Source organism: Heloderma suspectum, chromosome 2 (assembly GCF_057233095.1).
Source record: "Heloderma suspectum isolate Gila_16-S chromosome 2, 16-S_ref, whole genome shotgun sequence".
NCBI classification, from domain to species: domain Eukaryota; kingdom Metazoa; phylum Chordata; class Lepidosauria; order Squamata; family Helodermatidae; genus Heloderma; species Heloderma suspectum.
Genome location: NC_139459.1, coordinates 43,294,777 through 43,313,597, shown reverse-complemented (window position 1 = coordinate 43,313,597; position 18,821 = coordinate 43,294,777). Strand labels below are relative to the sequence as shown.

The 18,821-nt window shown below is 40.7% G+C and overlaps 1 protein-coding gene across 1 annotated transcript in view; it reads left to right on the top strand.

The window, feature by feature from the left end:
- Positions 1–18,821, top strand: part of ADAMTS6 (ADAM metallopeptidase with thrombospondin type 1 motif 6) — a 246,125-nt gene that overhangs the window by 70,918 nt on the left and 156,386 nt on the right. Inside the window, exon 8 of the mRNA XM_084833322.1 lies at positions 14,545–14,588. Coding sequence (XP_084689448.1) covers positions 14,545–14,588 — 44 coding nt within the window. The remainder of the gene's footprint in view (positions 1–14,544; positions 14,589–18,821) is intronic.

Genomic DNA, 18,821 nt, shown 5'->3' with positions numbered 1-18,821 from the left:
TTGAGAGCCAAGGGAATAGCATCTGGAGGGTCGACCCTGTTGGTAGCACCAGTGAGGGGAAGGTGAGCAAGAGTCCCTCTGCACAGTTGGGGGTATTTTGCCTTTAGACATATGAGAAAGGAATGGAGACTTACCCCAAATCTCCCCATCAGATGGCAATCCAATACTCTGCACCTTGTCAAAGAAGGGGAGGTCTAGATTTCTGCAACTTGTCCAGAACAAGTGTTGGTGAGGACAAGAGAGGCAGAGAATAAGACATCGAGAAAAGTGTTGGACAATCCAGGACCTCATGAGCCTGCAATGGCAGGTCAGACAGTACAGAAGGCACAGTTGATACTGAAAGAGGTGGTACTAAAGTAGCTGTCACACCTGATTGGTCCTTGGTCCATTGCTTCTTTTTAAGCTTGTAAGAAGGAGGGCGCTTGGCCTTCACCCTCTTTATCTTCCCCAAGTTTAGTATTTCTCCCAGGATTGGTGAGGGTAGCAGGGTCAGAAGAGCCTGAGCTGGTTAGCTGGGCACTGCAGTGGCCAACTCAGTGAGGACCAAACCTGATACCATTCTGGCAACAACCAAACTGGAAGGCCCCTCAGTAACAATTAAGGTCATGGACAATGCTCGGTTGGAGCACAAGGCAGAGGGATGAGACTGAGAAGTCTTGTCTTGAATTGCCTGATCTGCAGCTTAAAGAGCTTGCTCCCACAGTAAGTCCTCCAAACAAGAAGGCTGAGTGAAGCTTTGGCAGTGCGGGCATGATGCTACAACATGCACTCCTCCCAAACACAGGAGGCACAAAGAGTATCCATCAGATGGTGGGAGTTTACTCCCACTGTTGGTACATTTACAAAATGGTGCCTTCTGGGCCAGAAGCTCCTATCGATACCCAGGAGGCCCGTAGCTGTTGATGCCCAGAATGCATGTCCCAGAAAAACAAAATGTAAAATAAGTAGCCAGAACAGATGACAGAAGAGAAGCTGGAAGAAACAAACAAACAAAATGCCTGGAATCAGCTTAGTCCCCTCAGAAAACCTGAAGAGACAAAAGAATGCTGACCATGCTCCTGCTGTGGTGGTTGAAGAGGAACTGAGTGGAAAGGCTGGACCTACACCTCAGAGCACATGTGCTGAGGGTAGGGTGGGGCTTCCTGGCTAAAATCTCTAGAGTGTTCCGAATGAAGCTCTGTGCAGGCACATCACCCAAATGTGTGATGTACAGAGACCGCAATGCAGAACATTAATACATATAAGCCTTGAGGAAATCTGGAGTATACAGTGGATTATTGAGCAGTTTTTAAAGCACAAAGCATTGCCGCTAGTTATCCTAGGACAGAATGAAAATACATGGGTATGAAGTAGGACTACATTTCAGGACTAAATTATAGTTTTGTGTGGGCTTTTTATCCTGATTTCGTTGCCAGAAGTAGCAACAGACAGATGTAAGATATATTGGCCCAGTTCTGACGTTCAATTCCCATCTTGCTAAACCATATTTTATATGGATCTGGGAATGAGCAATGGGAGCACGTGGTTTATCCTTGCTCCTCTCTTCAACTCCTCCCTTCCTTGGCGCATACATCTTGATTTAATTAAGCCACATAGCCATTACAGCAGGGATTGTTTACTAACCACGATCTTAAGCCATGGATTGAAGGAGGTTCTGTACCCCTGGTTTAAACTAACCATTGGCATTTTAAAATGTGAAGATAAACTATGGTTAGTGTAAAATAGGAAACAAATATTCGTAATCTCCAGGTTGGATGCAGGATCAACCTTCCGCAAGAGGAAGGGTTCTGCCACAGAAGGTCCATCTGCCCCATTTGGGGGGGACCCCCCCAACACACACAGCTCACACCATTCAGCAAGGTCTCCTGACTATCTCTGTAGCATTTTCAGTCAGCTGGAGGGGCTGCTATGGGAAAGAGGAGGTGGGGAAGTCCGCTTTCACCAGCACAGTTGATTCAGCATAAATCTGGATCCAACCCTTCTTATTGCAGCCACATTGAAAGAGGAACAGGGAACGGAGGAGAGTGCAAACCCAACAGTTGCTCATGGATTAGTGTTGTATCTTACTATGACCATTTTGTGCATTAAGGAAACAAGCACTAATTTTGTATTATCCCAAGTATATGGATCCAGTAGCTTTGAATAGTTTAGAGTTATTCAGCCTTTTGAGAAATATAGCGCTTGTGCTAACCTTACATATCCCCATTCAGTATAACATTATTTAATGGTATTAGAAATGAAGTTGGAAGATTCTCCATGCTTTATTTCATAAAACATAGGTAATTTGTTTCTGCTGGCAGCTTTGTAAGCAGGTTCAACTCAGCCTTGTAAATAATTACCATATGCTGAGGTTGTTACCTGCCATAGGTAACCACCTCTCCTCTTCCACCTATCCCTACCACTGCTTCTCCTGGATCAAGAAATCCAGGAAAAGCAGTAAGAGCCATTGATCTCTATAGTTATCTTTCACTTTCCCTCCCATGCTTCTCCAGCAGAGAGTGAGAACCAAGCATAGAGACATTCCTCTTGGTGCTTCTCTTGGACCTTGGACTGGTAGGGAAAGTGAGATCATAATGCCACTGGCCCTTGTCGTTTTCTGCCTTTATGCAAAGGGAGACAGAATAATGATGGTGGCTAATAACACCCCTCTCATATACTTCGTATAACTCATCTTCTCTCTTTAGTAGCCTTGCAAGGTTAGTGCTCCTGTCTCCATAGATATTTATTTGCTACTCAGTAACAGTTATCTGGTTCCTTCACCTAAGAACCTCGATGGATGGGCAATTCCCAGGTATGGGAATTGGAGAGTTTGCCTATTCTAGATGAGGTTGCTTTCCTTCAGAAAGAACAGATGGTAAGAAGCACCTATTACCAACTTCTGTTGGTATGCCAACAACCCCCTTTCCGGGACAGGGATAGCTTGGCCATTGTAGTCCATTCATTGGTAACCTAACATTTAGATTACTATAATGTGCTTTATCTGTGGCTACCCTTGTGCTGGAGACTGCAGCTGATGCAGAATGCAGTGACCAGGATGCTACTGGGATGCCTGGCCAAGCACATATTTCACAGGTGTTGAAACAACTTCACTGGCTGCCTATTAGCTAGTGAACCAAGTTCAAGCATTTTTTGCTGGCATAAAGTTCTGAACAACTTGGGACCAGATTACCTGGAAAATTGCCTTCCTTAATATAGACTTCTTCGATCACTAAGATCATTGGGGAAGGCTTTTCTGGCAGTACCACAGTCTGCAGATTGCCATCTGGCAACAACTGGGAAGCAGGCTTTCTTTGTGATGGCACCTATTTCATGGAATGCCCTCCCCCTTGGTCTATAGGAGGCTCCAACTGTGGCATGTTTTAGTTGCCAGTTGAAGACCTTTGTTTTCATCCAAACCTTTTCTGACTGTGCTGCCAGGTTTGTTGATTGTCAGTTCTCTGATTTTAAATGTTTTAATAGGGAGTTTTATCTTTTGATTGTAGATGTTTTTAACTGTTTTGTATTTTCTGTTTTTAAATGTTTTAACTGTGGATGTTTTGTATTTTAGACTTACGTTGTAACCAATGTGTTTTGAGATATCTTCAAGCAGCCTAGAAATTGCTTACATAATACATAAATAACTTATGTTTGTACAACTTTCTCAGTGCTTGCTGATACCAAAACAAAACATATAATGAAATGGCAACATTAATTTTTGCAGTGTATATTTTGGTTTATTTTCAAACAAATCATACTTGATGTTATTTCTTACTGCTATGTAAGTATTGTCACTGCTTCAGAAGGGCATAAGGATTTACAGTAGAACTAGCAAAGCTTTAAAATCTTAACAGTCCATTAACTGCAGGATATGGTTCATGAGATTTAATGGGTAGTTGTTAAAATGAGACAGAACTATGGGGTGGGGGAACCATAGAAATGTTTGCTTTTCCTGTTTTTTCTCTCACCACAATAAAACACCAGAGCTGCATTGGGGAAAAAAAAACCCTTCAAAAAGCATTGCTGTGTATATGTGTGTTTGTGGTGTGCGTGTATGTACATCTTAACTCTTTTTTCACTAAATATATTATCAGTTTGTATGAAGAAACTTTAGCGACTTGTATATGCATTGTATTCATTATATTAAATTTTTACATTACATTGAAGTAGCACTTTGCTTTTAAAAATCACATGGTTTATGTATCTATGGTATAATTAAACTTAAGATGCTAAATGTTTTCAAAATCAAAAGAGTACAAAAGAAAACAATGTTTTCAAAAACAAAACAAGATTTTTTTTGGAAGATACAGTGTTTGAACTGCAAGTCACCCTCCTTTTCAAATGAAAAACTTATATACCATGGCAAAACCAAATTTAGGACTACCTACTATAGATTTTAAGTCTTCTAAAGCCAAAATCATTTTCTTCTTACTAATGATAGATTTTTCCCTTTTGAAAAATGCTGTTACATAATTATCTGAACTGAATTGTTGGGCACATTTATTCCCCTCCACGCACTGGAGCATTCACACACTGTTGTCACTGTCAGCCCAGCTGCCCCTCTTTGCCGTCTCTGGTCCTTTCCTCTGGCCTCTGTATTCACAAGCACTTCTTCTCAGCCATCTGTGGCTAAAGGTCTTCTGAGAGAAGTGGAATGAAGGCAAACATATGGTAGCAGTTTTACAACTTCCCTAATAATATTACATGCTTGAAAAGCACTCCTGTACTTTTGTCCAGTTCTGTCTGTTTGTCTGTCTGTCTGTCTGTCTCTGTCTCTGTCTCTCTGTCTCTCTCTCTCTCACACACACACACACACACACGCACTTGAGCATAAATTGGCAATGAAGAAAAGTCAGTAACAGGGCCCTTTGGAGGTCTGCATCCCAGCCAGGAGCTTTGCTGTGCTCTCTGCAATGCCCTGAAACGTTTGTGTTTTTTAGTAGCAAATGCGAAATACAAATAAATCCCTTTATGAATTCTTCCCAAGCATTATGTAATAATTACAAATAATTCCTTTTGAGGAAGACTAGAAGCAGTTTGCAAATACAAATGTAATCATTTTTTCTAATGTTCTATAAATCTTGAATGGCAGAACTTCTGGTCAGATGTAGCAGAATAGTTATAACATCTGAGCTTGTAGAATTTGTGGTTCCACTTTAGAAATCTGAATTATAATTTGGGTTCTAATGAGAAGATGTGTGAGTTGCTGTGCGACTGAAAAACTTTGAAGCAGTACCCTAGCAATTCTTCCAAACAAATGAGTTATGCTAATTGCTCCACAAAAGTATGCATTGCTTACTTTTCAGCCAGTACCGAAACTGGCTTTTTTTTTTTTTTTAACAATGGGTTCAATGTCAAAGGCTCTGGGCTTCAGGAAGGGAAATAGTTACCTTATCAGATGTAAAATCTTTGTGACCTTATTTATGGCTGATTTCAACTGGATTGGAAATGCTGTTACAGCGGTTTAAAAGGAATTCACAAAGTTACAAGAGACAATGGGAACACAGACAAAAGTAAGATGGGGAAAACTTTATGTAGCCTGTATGGGATAATTCTGAATGGCAGAATTTTTAGCAATTAACTGTTATATTAAGTTTAAATGCTCACTTTAAAGGTTGTTAATTAGTTCATTAGGGATCTATCACTGGTAGCATTGAATTATTTAATATTTGTTAAACTTTTAATCGCCATAGTGTTTTTCTGATATTATCAATTTTTTTTTACAAATATTTAGGTTTCTAGAAATGTCCTCACTTGTACTTAAAAATAGCTTCCTATTCCAGCTATTATATATGAAAATGAACCTCTATGCATCAGGTTTGAGCTAGCATAAACATAGTTCTGGTTTGCTATATCAGCTGCTTTGCTTGTTGTAAGTGAAAGCGTAACAGTGATTAAAGGCTTATGCAGCTCTCACACAGCTCCAGTGGTGCAAACTTCCATTCATTAGTTGTTTATGTGAACACTGCACTTTGCAGTCTGCAGTGAGTAGTTTTCAGAAAAACATTTTTTTGAAAATTAGGATAAATCCTTAGGGAGCAATCCCATGGCCACTAGACAGTGGCTAGATGGCCATAGGATATCTGGTTTTCCAGGAACCGACCTTGGAGCCCATGCTCAGGGGTTGGTTCCTGGAGAACTGACCTTCCCCCTCTTCCGCGCTGCCTCAGAGGCAGCGTAGAACCACTCTGCGCTTGCAAGAGGAGTGCGGAGCAGCCAAAAAGGGGTGTTCTGGGGGGCGTTCCAAGGTGGGGAGGGCAGAAATGCCTGTATGACACATCCAATGTGTTGTACAGCAGCCTCCTCCCCCGTTTGGCCCTCCCGCGGCTAGACAGTTGCAGTTGGCTGTCTAGCTGAAAATGCAGGGCAGGAGAAGCACGGAGGGAATGATCCCCTCCATGCTTCTCCTTCCTTGCATTGGATAGGCGGTCGCCTCTGAGTTCAGAGGTAGCCACCTATCTGCATAGGATCGCACCCTTATGTGCTTATACTTAATAACTTACCAGGTAAGTGGCAGTGTCTGTGTTAAAGATGGTATGTACTCGGGATATGCACATATGTCAAATTTATAGAAGCCAAGGACTGTAACAGGTGGTACAAGGAATGTGCCACCCCCACTCCCTTTGGAGGATGATCTGGAGCTCCCTGAGCTGAACATCCCAGAGGTACAGACCGTTTCTAGAATTCCTGGGGATCCAATGCTCTTGGGAGTAACCGTAGTGGATGTGCTTCGCCATGAGGCAGAGAAGCCCCGCTTGTGTTTCAGAGATGGAAGCTGAGCCCCTGCCTAGTAGTAGGTAACGCAGGTGTCTGAGGGTGCAGGCTCAGCTGGCTGCCAGGCAAAGACATGCCCATCTATGAATCAGAACTCCTCATGAGTAAAGGGCTACTTGTGAGTAATGCTCCCCTCATGATTAAGAACTTCTCAAGACATCTCTGATGATCTGCAGCTGAGCCCGGGGGATGGTGGGGGTGGTTAAGAGCTCAAGCTTAAAAGTCTTCAGTTCTGACAGATGGAATGTCTTTTCGCAAACTCCCAGACCTTTGTCTAGAATCCCTTGCTACCTAGTTCCCCTTTGGACCTTGTGTGCTCTGACCCTTAGATCTTCTGCACACCTTGCCTTTGATAAATCATTCATACCTGAACTGACTTCTTTGCTGGCTCCTAACTCCACTGCTTTGGTGTGCTGTATCACCACACAGCTTGAAACATTCATTCAGCACCAAAAATTGGGTATGGCTTCACTTGAGGCAGGACAGATCTTGGGCAGCCATGATGGGCATGATCTTGCTGCCCCACCACACTTTGACTTTACCCAGTTTACAAAATGTATGTGCAGACACAAGATGAAGTGATCAATCAGTCATCCTACTTAAAGTACATTATCAGCATTACTTTCAAAATTGACCAACTCCAGTCTGTTCCAAAATAGTGTAAATTTTACAATATTGTTATATGAAGTGGAGTTAGAAATCATAACACAATATAATGGACATAAAATATACAATAGTAAATTACTGCATTTGAGATACAATATATACAGTTACTGTATTGTTACAGTATATTTTGTGTTTTCCCCTTCCAAGTGGGCATGAGAGTCAAGCTAGTAGTTTGTACTTCATACAGGGAATTGTTTCCTGAACAGTGAAGATGCACATGAACTTTCATTCTGATATCTCAGTCTTCAAGGGAAATATTGTATTACAATATATTTACATCTTTGCTGCTCCCATTCAAATTGAGTGTGGGGGTTGTGCTGGTATTTGATCTGCAAAGATAGAATTGTCTCTGGAACATGCATACACACTTTCATTCTGATCTCTCTGTTCTCACAGAAGATTTCACATTACAATGTCTTTTTCATTTTTCCCTTCCTACTTCAAAGGAAGTGCAGAAGTAGGGTTGTGTTTGAGTTTCAAAGCAGAGTTCTGTCATGCCAGATTTCATTGTGCGCCTCAGTGATGGCGGTGGAGGTGTCAGCAGCTTGAGCTAAGACTGTCTTCTATCTTCACACACCCTGGAGCTCTCCAACCAAACAGCTGCTATTGCTGTGATAGAGTGAGGGTTATTTGCATAGCCTTTCCCCTAAATTTGCATAGTTCTTCCTGTTCAAAAATCCTGCATGTGTATTTTTCAGTGAATTACTACAGTGAAAAGGTCATATTTGTTCTTCTCTTATAACTCACAGTAATGTAATCCCCAAAATGAAACAGTGAAAGGAAATACTGTTCAGTCAAAAGTTTGGTTTGTTTTTAGCAACTTTTAAAAGAAATGGCAAGCTAATAATAGACAAGTTATTTCTATTGAGAAATGTGACATGCATATTATACTCTTTGATTATACATCTTTGATTTAAATAGAGTTTTTTTCCCCTTTCCTTTTTTTTTTACTTTAAGGCTTTTGAGGATGAAATAAAATGAGCTGTGTATTTTATTTTAAGGCAAAATGCTGTTGTGGTGTACCACATTCTGTAAGATTAAGCAGATGCTATGGCACAAGAATTGAAGAGTTTTAAGTCTTGTATGAAATATTGTTATTCCTAAAAAATGCCTATGAAATCTTGTACTAAAGCACTGAAGAACTGATGAATTTATAGTATTTAATACCAAAAGAATTCACCTTCCTACAGTAACTTTAAAACTAGAAATGGATAATTGGCATATTGCTTCTTAATTTCTTTAATATTAGAGATATTATCAGAGTCTCCTAGAATTAGTGCACGCATCGATTTCTCATGTAAACAGGCATTCCAGTTCACTTCAGCACTAGAGCAGTATATTTTGTTTAATAAATGAGGAAGCTCCTGCACATGCAAGGATAGTGACATAAATCACACATAACCTATGGTAGTATCAGTAGCAAGAGTGGGAATATAATGCCTGAATAAATAGATATGGAAATACAAATAAAAATATCAACAACTTTTTGCAATGGTACTTCCCAACACAATATAATAATAATGTATCTAGAAAGTGCACTTCAAATGTTCAAAGCACTACATTACCTCCATACTGATAACCCTGTAAATTAGGCTGCTATTCTCGTGACTTTATTGCAGATAAAATATTGAGGCTGAGAGAATAGTGAGATTGTGGGAGGGGAGGTTTGCCTTGGTGGTTTCCTGGCTCACAGTACTCTTAGCCACTACTCTACACTAGCTGTAAGTATACTTATATTCTATTACAATAGTGCCTAAGGTGGTATACAATGTCTTCAAATTGAAAATATAATCAGTTTTAAAAATATGAATTTAATCCAGACTCAGAGAGAACAATCCTAATCTCCAGATCCTCTGGTTTGAGGGAGTTAGGATGGGATGGAAGTGCCTGTTCATCCCCAAAATGTGGCATTCCAGAAGTGAGTTGAAGGTGACCTTGGATCCACTGAATCCGAAGTTCCTCCATCCCTCCATGAGGCCCTAGGATCGGAGCCATTACCTACACGAGCCTGGAGCTGGTGTATGGGATTTCCTTCTCATTGTCAAAACATGCAGCCATTTTATGGTTTCTTCTTCGTAATTAAGATTGCATTCTGGGAATTCCTATGTGGATGGAAACGTTCCATTGACCTAGTCACTGTGATATTGCTAACAGATTGAGAGCAGCTTTGGAAATTGAAATAAGAGAAGAAATTGGCCAGCCTTGCTCTAACCTGACTGCTTGCTATCTGATGTCATGAATCAGTTTTTCATTGAAGACTTGGTGTCTCTTGATCCCGACATTTACTCTGCTTTTGAAATGTTCTTTGATCCCTCCTTACCACTTGTGCCACGTGTAATAGGGAACAATGGTTTCCTTCTATACATTAATATTAGGCATGTGATGAGATACGTAAGTGGAATGCCACCTAAATTAGAAATGAGATACAACGGTAAATTTACAAGTAAATGTTTTTTTAACTGTTGAAATTACATGGAAGTAACCATGTGAAATAAACCTTAGGCAAGTATCTTCCTAAGTAAACAAGTATAAATACTTGAATGAAACAATGGAATAAGAAGGCTATGATAATACTGGCATATTTTTAGTTTGAATGTTGCAATGTATGTTATGGCGTACTAGTTAACACTTGGATTTTTTAAAAAAATATTTATTTAAAATATTTATATCCTGCTTTCCTTGTTCTGTCCAAAATGGCTTAGTTGTCTTGCAAAACCATAGAACAATGATTCAGAAAGTATGTTTCACCTAATTAAGTGTATGTCTAATTCTCAGCAAATGTGAATGTTTCTTTCCATCTATTCTAGGGTACGCCTTACTCAGTTTAGAAACAAGAGTAACAGGAATGAGGGGTTGCTCTGATAACTTTCCAAGATGGTTGGTTTCTTAAAGATCATCCCAGAAATGTTAAAAGATGATTCTCCTTTTCTGTTCTTTGCACTTTCCCCCACTCAGATAGAGGAAATTTTTATTGTTGTTATATCAACATATCAGAGATGTTATATGTTATGTTATATCAGAGATGCTACCTATATCAGAGATGGCCAATCTTTTTGAAGTCAAGGGAAAAATGGTTGTGGGCAGCGTATCAGCAATTCTATATGTAGAACTATATAGATACTATATGGTTGTCTTAATTGTTTATTCATGGAGAAGCATAATTATCTTGAACTAGGGAGCCTCATATTGAAAAACCCATACCCTGGAAGCTTCAAAGGAGTCCCTTTGTGACATTTGAGCCATTGACTGGGTTTGGATGACACACCATGCTTGTCATAGGTTATTTAACCCATGATGAGCTGCGTGTGCCACATTGCATATGCAACCCCTGCTCGGGGGGTGTCATGTCATGTGAACCTGGAAAGCGTAGGTTTGTACAACACAACAGACCCCAAGTGGGGGGTTGCATATTCAAAATGGCAACCACACGCACCCTGCACGCACTACACCCTCACCGTAGGTTAAATAACCCGAGGTGGACTGTTGTGTTGTGCGAACAGCCCCAATATTTGAATCTCAAGAATAAGGCACAGTTTGGTGTCTGTGTGAGTGAGAGGGAGAGAGTGCAGCCCGCAAAGGAGATACGGGCCCCACCTGCAGTGGCGAGAAGCATCTGTGAACTCCTTAGGCTTGTCACATATTTCCAACCTAAAATGTTATTATCTCGTAATCTAACCCCATAATCCTAAAGAACAATAGAAAACCCGATTAAACAAATGACACACAAACATGACGCTTTTTCAACATTTATTTATCCACAACTGATTCAACATTCAATATCGATGTGTGAAAAAGTATGTGAACCTTTAGATTCAGTACCTGGTGGTACCCCCTTGAGCAGCAATGACTTCAAGTAAGTGTTTCCTGTAAGTGTTGATCAGTCTCTCACATTGGTTTTGAGGAATTTTGGCCCATTCCTCCTTATATAACTGCTTCAGCTCTGTGACATTTGAGGGCTTCCTTGCATGAACAGCTTGCTTCAGGTCCTGCCACAACATTTTGATGGGGTTTAGGTCTGGACTTTGACTAGGCCATCTAAAACATGGATTTTCTTCTTCTGTAGCCCTTCTTTTGTAGATCTGCTTTTATGTTTAGGATCATTATTGTGTTGCATGGCCCACTTTTGGTTCAGTTTCAGCTCACGGATGGATGGCCTTAATTCTCCTCTAGAATCTTCTGATACACTGCAGAATTCCTGGTTGTGTCAATGATGGCAAGTCATCCAGGTCTTGAGACAGCAAAGCAGGCCCAAACCATCACATTCCCACCACCACGCTTGACGGTTGGGATGAGGTTCTTCTGTTTGAACTCAGTGTTTGTTTTTTGCCAAACATAACATTTCTCATTGAGGCCAGAAAGTTCTACCTTTTACTCATCTCTCCAGAGAACATTGTTCGAGAAGCCTTGGGCGTCATCTATGTGATCTTTAGTAAACTTCACATGGGCAGCAATGTTCATTTTAGAGAGCAGGGTTTTCCTCCTGGCTATCTTTCCATGAACACCATCCTTGTTCAGCCTATTTCTGATTACTGTGTCATGAACACTCACATTACATTAGCCAAGGTGAGAGTGGCCTGCAGATCCTTGGATGTTACTCTGGAGTTCTTTTTGACTTCCTGGATAATGCGCCCATTTGTTCTTGGAGAGATTTTGGTAGGACAACTGCTCCTGAGTAGAGTAACTGTGGTCTTGAACCTTCTCGATTTGTAGACTAGATGTGTAGTCTGACAGTGGATTGGTGGACCTCCAAATCCTTAGAAATGGTTTTGTAACTCTTTGTAGACTGATGAGCAGCAATAACTGCTTTTCTGAGGTCCTCAGATATGTCTTTTGATCATGGCATGACATGTTTCCACACAACCGTATAGTGAAGACCAAACTCACAAAGTTTTTGTTCCCTTTATAGGGTGGGGCCTCTCAGACTCACCCCTGGAGATCTACCTAGTTACCTAAACACCTGATTCTAATTATTCCCTTTAACTGAGCTGATGCAACCACTTACTTTTCAAGGTACCCTGACTCTTAAGTACTCATTGTTTGCCTAATTTATAGATCATTTTATTTCACAAGACATGACATTGGTTAATATCAACCCTACTGGATATTTAGAAAAGGACTGGTTTTTATTCATAAAGGCTATCATGGTAAAACTATGGAAGTTCCGTAACTGGCATTAGGGTTCACAAATGTTTTCTTGCCACTGTAGTGCTTCTTCCACCTTCACAGAATGAAGTTGCATAGTTGAGTGTGGCTGAGGGACTGACTGACTGTGAGAGTCCTAGGTATGTTTAAAATTCCTACTAAGTTCAGTGGCACTTATTCCCTACCTAGTGGGTGAGCACTGACTGGGGAGGGAGTCAATTTGTTTCATTTTTAGAATGCCACTGAACTCAGGGGGGCTTACTTGGAAGGTGGACAAAGGAAACAGGAAAGAAAGAGAACAGGATGACCGCCTTATTTTCTGGATAGGTCTTTTTCTGGTTCACATTAAGAAATAATTTTTAAATCTCCCACTGGGAAGGGGAGTGACAACTGCCCATAGAAACACATGGAGAAATCCAAGATTTTAATGTAGCTGTGCACCAGCCATTCAAACAAAGGATATAAGCAAAGAGAGAAGTTCCTGCTCTTTATAACTCAAGTCTTATTAAGTGTGAAATTCAGTTCATTAGCCTGCTAGTGCAAATTCCAAGGCAAATGGATTTCAGCATCTCCTGCAGGTTGGAAGGGGCTTTGTCTGTGTCTGGAAGAGAATGGCTTCTGTCAGCTGTTTTGAATGGTGCAGGTTGGGAGTCTGGCTGAAAAACAGATTTACAACAACACTTCAGTATTGTCCGAGGTTGCCATCCCCACATTACAAGTTGGGCTGAGAGTGTATCATACAACATCCCTGCAGTATAGTTCACTGTTATAGCCTTATTACTGCTTGGGGGTGGGGGAGCTGCTGAGTGGGAGTAGTTTACAGCAGCCTTGCAATAGCTGTGAATATTTATTTATTTAAAACATTTATATCTCGCCCTATATCATTAAGATCTCATGACAAATCAGAGATGAGGCAGATACTGGTTTGGATCCCCAACCCCCATAGAAAACACCCCTCAGGTTATAGCAAAGGTCAGTTTATTTAAATTGTCATTCCATGTCATATTCAGCACTCAGTTACATGGAGAAGCCTCATGCTCCATTACCTTGCATGCCGTTGGACTGTACTTTTTAAAAATACAAGAATATAATTGAGTAAGTAAGAAAGATCCAAGCTAGAAAGAGCAAGAACTCCTGGCTTTGCTGCTACCTTTTTGTTTTTTGGTGGGGTAGGTGCTGCGCAATCGCAAATGAAGGGAAATATTGGATTTGTCCCTTGAGTTCCACAATAGAAATTTACACTTTGGTGCTGATTTTGGTTCAGATCTGGATCAGCAAGTGTTCAATCAAGTGTTTTTGTATTAGTGTGCCTGCCCAGTACACATGTGCATATCATTACATTTCTCGTTTTATATTTACAAGACTTGTTTTTATATGTAGCCATTGTTTTTGTTTAAATGGAGGGAAGGAAAATTAGGGGAAGAAGGGGTAGTGCCAAGGGGGCACACTGATATTCTGTTGTTCAAGCCTGCTCCCCCCCCAAAAAAAAACTTGGAGCAGTCCATTAATATACCAATGTTCTGGCAATTTGGATTTCAGGCAACACATTTTCATCAAGAAAGCAAGCAAGACATAAAATGTTATTGTTCAGTATCATAACATATGCAGTGTCCTTAGGAAGAAACGATTTCAATAGATTTAGAACAATGGTTTTCTAGTTTTCTTGTTGAAATAGTAATGCTATGCAGACATACTGCTGCAACATAACAGAGTAGCAGACTGTTTTATAAGGGCAAAGATTACAAAGGTCCACTTTAACTTTTTTTTCCTTCCTGGCAGGTGTCCCACTGGCCTGAGGCCAGAGGCTGTGAGCATACTGCAGCCTGTGGTTTACACCAGAATGCAGAGCCGACACTCCAGCTGGCTGCACATAATTACAGTGATTGCAGTCTGACAACTGGAGTTACACTACAGAAATGTGATAAATATAAAATGTATTACCAGGATGAACCTCTTATAAATATATCTACTTTCCCCTCTTTACAGATATGATATCTGCACATATAAAAACAAGCCTTGTGGAACACTGGGTAAGGTTGCAAAGTGTAACCTAAATTAGTATTTATTTCTTGAATGTTTCAATAGATTATATTTCTTGAGATGGTTTCCTCACATTCATATGTTTATGTAGAAATGGATGTTGAAATATATTTTTTATCACAGGAGTAACGTTTCAACTAGGGATGGGCAACCTGTGGCCCTCCAGAAGTTTTGGTCTAAAACTCCCATCAGCCTAGCCAGAATAGCTAATGGTGAGGGATGATGGGATTGTAGGCCAAAATATCTGGAGGGCCACAAGTTAAAACTCTATGAATGGTTACTTTTTGTAGTTGTATCCCTTTAAAAGCCTAGAAGATGAGCAAAGCAATAATTAAGAGGAGTGGGAGAGGGGAGAGAAACACACAATGCTTTCTTCTTCCTGAAGATTGCTTTAATAGATTTTAATATACAAAGAGGACTCCCAGGAAAGAGAAAAAGAAATCAGAAATGGTAATTGTAAAAATGTGGTCTTTGAGTTAAAAGTTAAACTTTTCTGATTAACCCTTGTCATGTAAAAGCCTGTACTGTCATTGTTCACCTTCAACCTTCCCTAAATTCTTTATTATAAAGATGGCTGTGTTGCAAATTTTATGCAGTTTTTTGTGCTTTTAAACTAAAATTTGCTGTTAAGATGCTCTTAATCCATAAAGTACATTGAAATAAAAAATGTTAAAACTTGGACCATCCCTTTTAAATTTTACTCAGTATTAATTTGCAGCATTGGGATTTTGAGCAGAAAACTATTTTATATATGATTATTCCAGAATTTTGTAATAATCCTTTTTCCAGGAAACATTTTGTTTCCTTTCTGAATGGACTCTGTTATCTTGACTTATTCAGTTAGTTCACAAATGGTTATATATAGCACCAGTCCAATAGAGCACCTGAAATGCAGGACCATTGGTCTGCGTAAAAATATTCCCCAATAACAATTAATCTGTAAAGAAAATGTTTCCAATACTAACATTTTCAATTTCTACCACTTGGAGTTTTAAATTTACAACACGACTTAAGTCTTTTCCTGAAATTACATACCTGTACATCAGGCACTTTTGTTTCAGTATCAAGTGATCTTAAGTATCCATAAGGAGATAACAAATCTGCTGCTAAACAGATTGTTTGATTTTTGTTTTCATTCCCATTTCCCTGCATGGGGAGTCACATAAGGAACTATGTGCATTAAGTCACCTTCATAGAGTGCCTCTACAGCTGTATTGTTGCTTCAGGGAATAATTTTTCTTCCATTGTACATCTGTCTTGCACCTGTTACAGATACTTAGACCAGGTGATGTGCTCTGATTTTGAACTCTGTTGTCTTTTCAAACCTAAAAGCATTGTCCAGGGTCATAAATTATTAGCTTGGTCTTGAAACCTATCTTAAGATGTTCTGAAGTGTGACTTAAGAATCAGTTCCTCCTGGTGCATAAGCAAGTGTCTACGAATTGTCCCTTCAGGGTCTCCCTATATGTAGTGAGCTGTAGAAACTTCAATTGCCACTGTTTCCTTCGCCTTCCCAACACCAACAGGTGCAGAGTGCAGGTGCTGCCTCTCTTCCCAGCTGATGATGGGTGCAAGAGCTGTCACTGCTCACCACCTTCACATCCCTTCCTCGGGTCATGGGCAGCCATGCTGCAGGCAGCAGGAGCTCACATGCTCAACAGTCCAACATTGAGTGGTGCTGGGAGGGGAAGGAGTAGGCTGCTATTACTGTGGCTGAAGGGACAGATGAAAAGGATAGGAGGAGGAGGAGGGGGAGGAGGAGGAAGGAGCAGTAGCAGGACGACCCTTTCCAAGCTCCAACTCAGCAGGAGAGCAGGCAATCTTCCCTGTTGTGCCTGTCAAATGCAGAATGACACAGATTATCTCAGGAGTTTGGTGCTGGAAATGGGGATTTGTCCATGACTTCATACTATGCTTTGGAGGCATTTGCCTCCAAAGTTGTTAGAGACAAGACCCTACCCTCTGGGGCAGAGTCTTGACATCCACCAGTCAATACTATCAGGGCCAGTCAAAGTTTGTGAACTCTTAAACATGCATACATTGCTATTATAGTCGCAGTTCTAAATTTAGTTATATACATGTATATCTCGCTGATTACAATGGTTGTTCCTAGCACGCAACTGGGTACAGGATTGCAGCTTAAATTTACAATGTAGAGGTTATAGAGCAGGAGCCATACCTGTGGCAGAGCATATCTTGCATGCAGAAGGACAGAGATTCAGTCCTTGGGCACTTCCAGTTAAACAAGGATCTGTAATAGAATGGGTAGGAAAGGCCTCTGCTTGAGACCTTGGACAGCTGCTACCAGTCAGAGTACATAGTAGTGATGAGCTAGCAGTACCGATGGGCCTTTTTGAATGTAATGCTATAGTTTAATGTTCCCTGCATGAGATTCTGGCTCACACAATCCTCCCTCCCTCATCCTCTGATGCAGCCGTGAAGAGGAGAATGAAAGCTTTCACGTCTGCTTTTAAACTAACCAGAGTTCTGTTATGTCCAAAGTTGGAGGAACTCTGGTTGGTTTAAACTGTGGTTTGTTCAAACCAGCCAGGAACAAACTGATTTATGATGTTCACTTGTTCACTAACCATACTTTAAACTAACAAGGTTCACCAAGTTCAGATTTAACAGGGAACTTTGGTTTGTTTAAAAGCAGAAGTGGGTTTTCTTATCTCTTTTTTGCACTGCAAGAGGGAAATTGGAAGCACATGAATCCAAGGCTTGTGCATGCAACTCTAAACTATAATTTAGTATTATATCTGAAGCACACCACTATAAGGCAGCTTCATATGTGTTAACTTTGCATGTGTCAAGTACCCCATGTCACTCCTCTTATTGCACAGAGAGTGGAGAAGGAGGCACAGTTAACTCCTGCAAGGTAGTTTTATTTTATAGATTAAGCCAAAGGAATGAAGGCTGACTCTACCACTTTCTCAACATATTCCAGCACAGGGTTCTAAGGGCAAACATGAAAGGAAGGAAGCAATACTGAAGAATAAAGGGAGGAAATGTGACGTTCCTAACAAAAGTCTTTGAACAGTCCTGGTTCCTCTCCCTCAAAACAGCTGTGCCTTCTCAGGTTCCTTGCTCTGCATAGCCCACATAAGTCCTGACCAAACTGAAGCCACCAAGGCAGTACTTTAAACCAGGGGCATCGTAACACCAGCCTAAAATCCTGCATTTAAAACGGGACTTTTTGCTTCCATTTTAAATGCAGGATCACAATGACTCCCTTTTTCATGTGCTTCCTTTCCCCCCTCCCCTTCCCCCCTCCTTCCCCCTATATCAGAGTCTTTCATTGATCTTGCTCCTTTTCCTCTTTGCCGCTTTTCCTCTTTTCACGAGGGAACTCAAGCGGAACACAATGGGGTAATTTGATAGATCATTATCTGTGATCTATTTAAAAATGGAACAAAGGGCATTTAGTGCAGGAGACGCCCTGGAGGGTCACAGTGTCATGTAAAGAGCCCGCAAACTTCCGTGAGGGAGCAATCTCGACCACAAGATAAAAGCTCCATGTGAAGAAAGCCTGGGAGTGGTTCGTGGAGGATTATCCCTTTTGAAGCCACTCTCTGTGTCTGCTGAGCTGGCATCTTCTGGAGACGCTGGCTATCTTCTGCCTCTGTCCTGCTCTGTAACAGAGAGGAAGCTTTACCTGAGTCTTGCTGGATGTTTTAATTGTTGGTCCCCTGACCCCTCATTGGCTTTCAGTTTCCCCAATGCCACTCAGCCCCAGTATGATTGAACAACAGGTATAGGGACTGAAAATAGGTGATTTTATTTTATCTCCTCCCATCAGAAGTAGAGTGAGGGTCTGCAAGCAGCCCAATTACAATATGTTCATAATGACATTGCATACTTTAGATAAGGAGATCAGAGCAAAGGTTCATCTGCCAACCTCCTATTGCCAACCTTGGTTAGTCAGATGTTTCAAGAAGTCCATAAGCAGGGTACAAAGGCAACAGCATTACCTTGATGTTTGTCCTCTAGCAACTTGTATTCAGTGGCTTCTGCACATGGACGGGTTCCATTTTGCCATAATGGATTATAGATGTTCATGGACGTACTCTCCATGAATTTGTCTAAACTCCTTTGTCTAATCATTGGGTGAAGAAGTACTTAATTTTGTCAGTGCTGAATCCACCACGAATCATTCTATTGGTTGATCCCATGTTCTACTTTCTCTGCATAATTTTATTAACTTCTATTGGTAATCTTTAGAA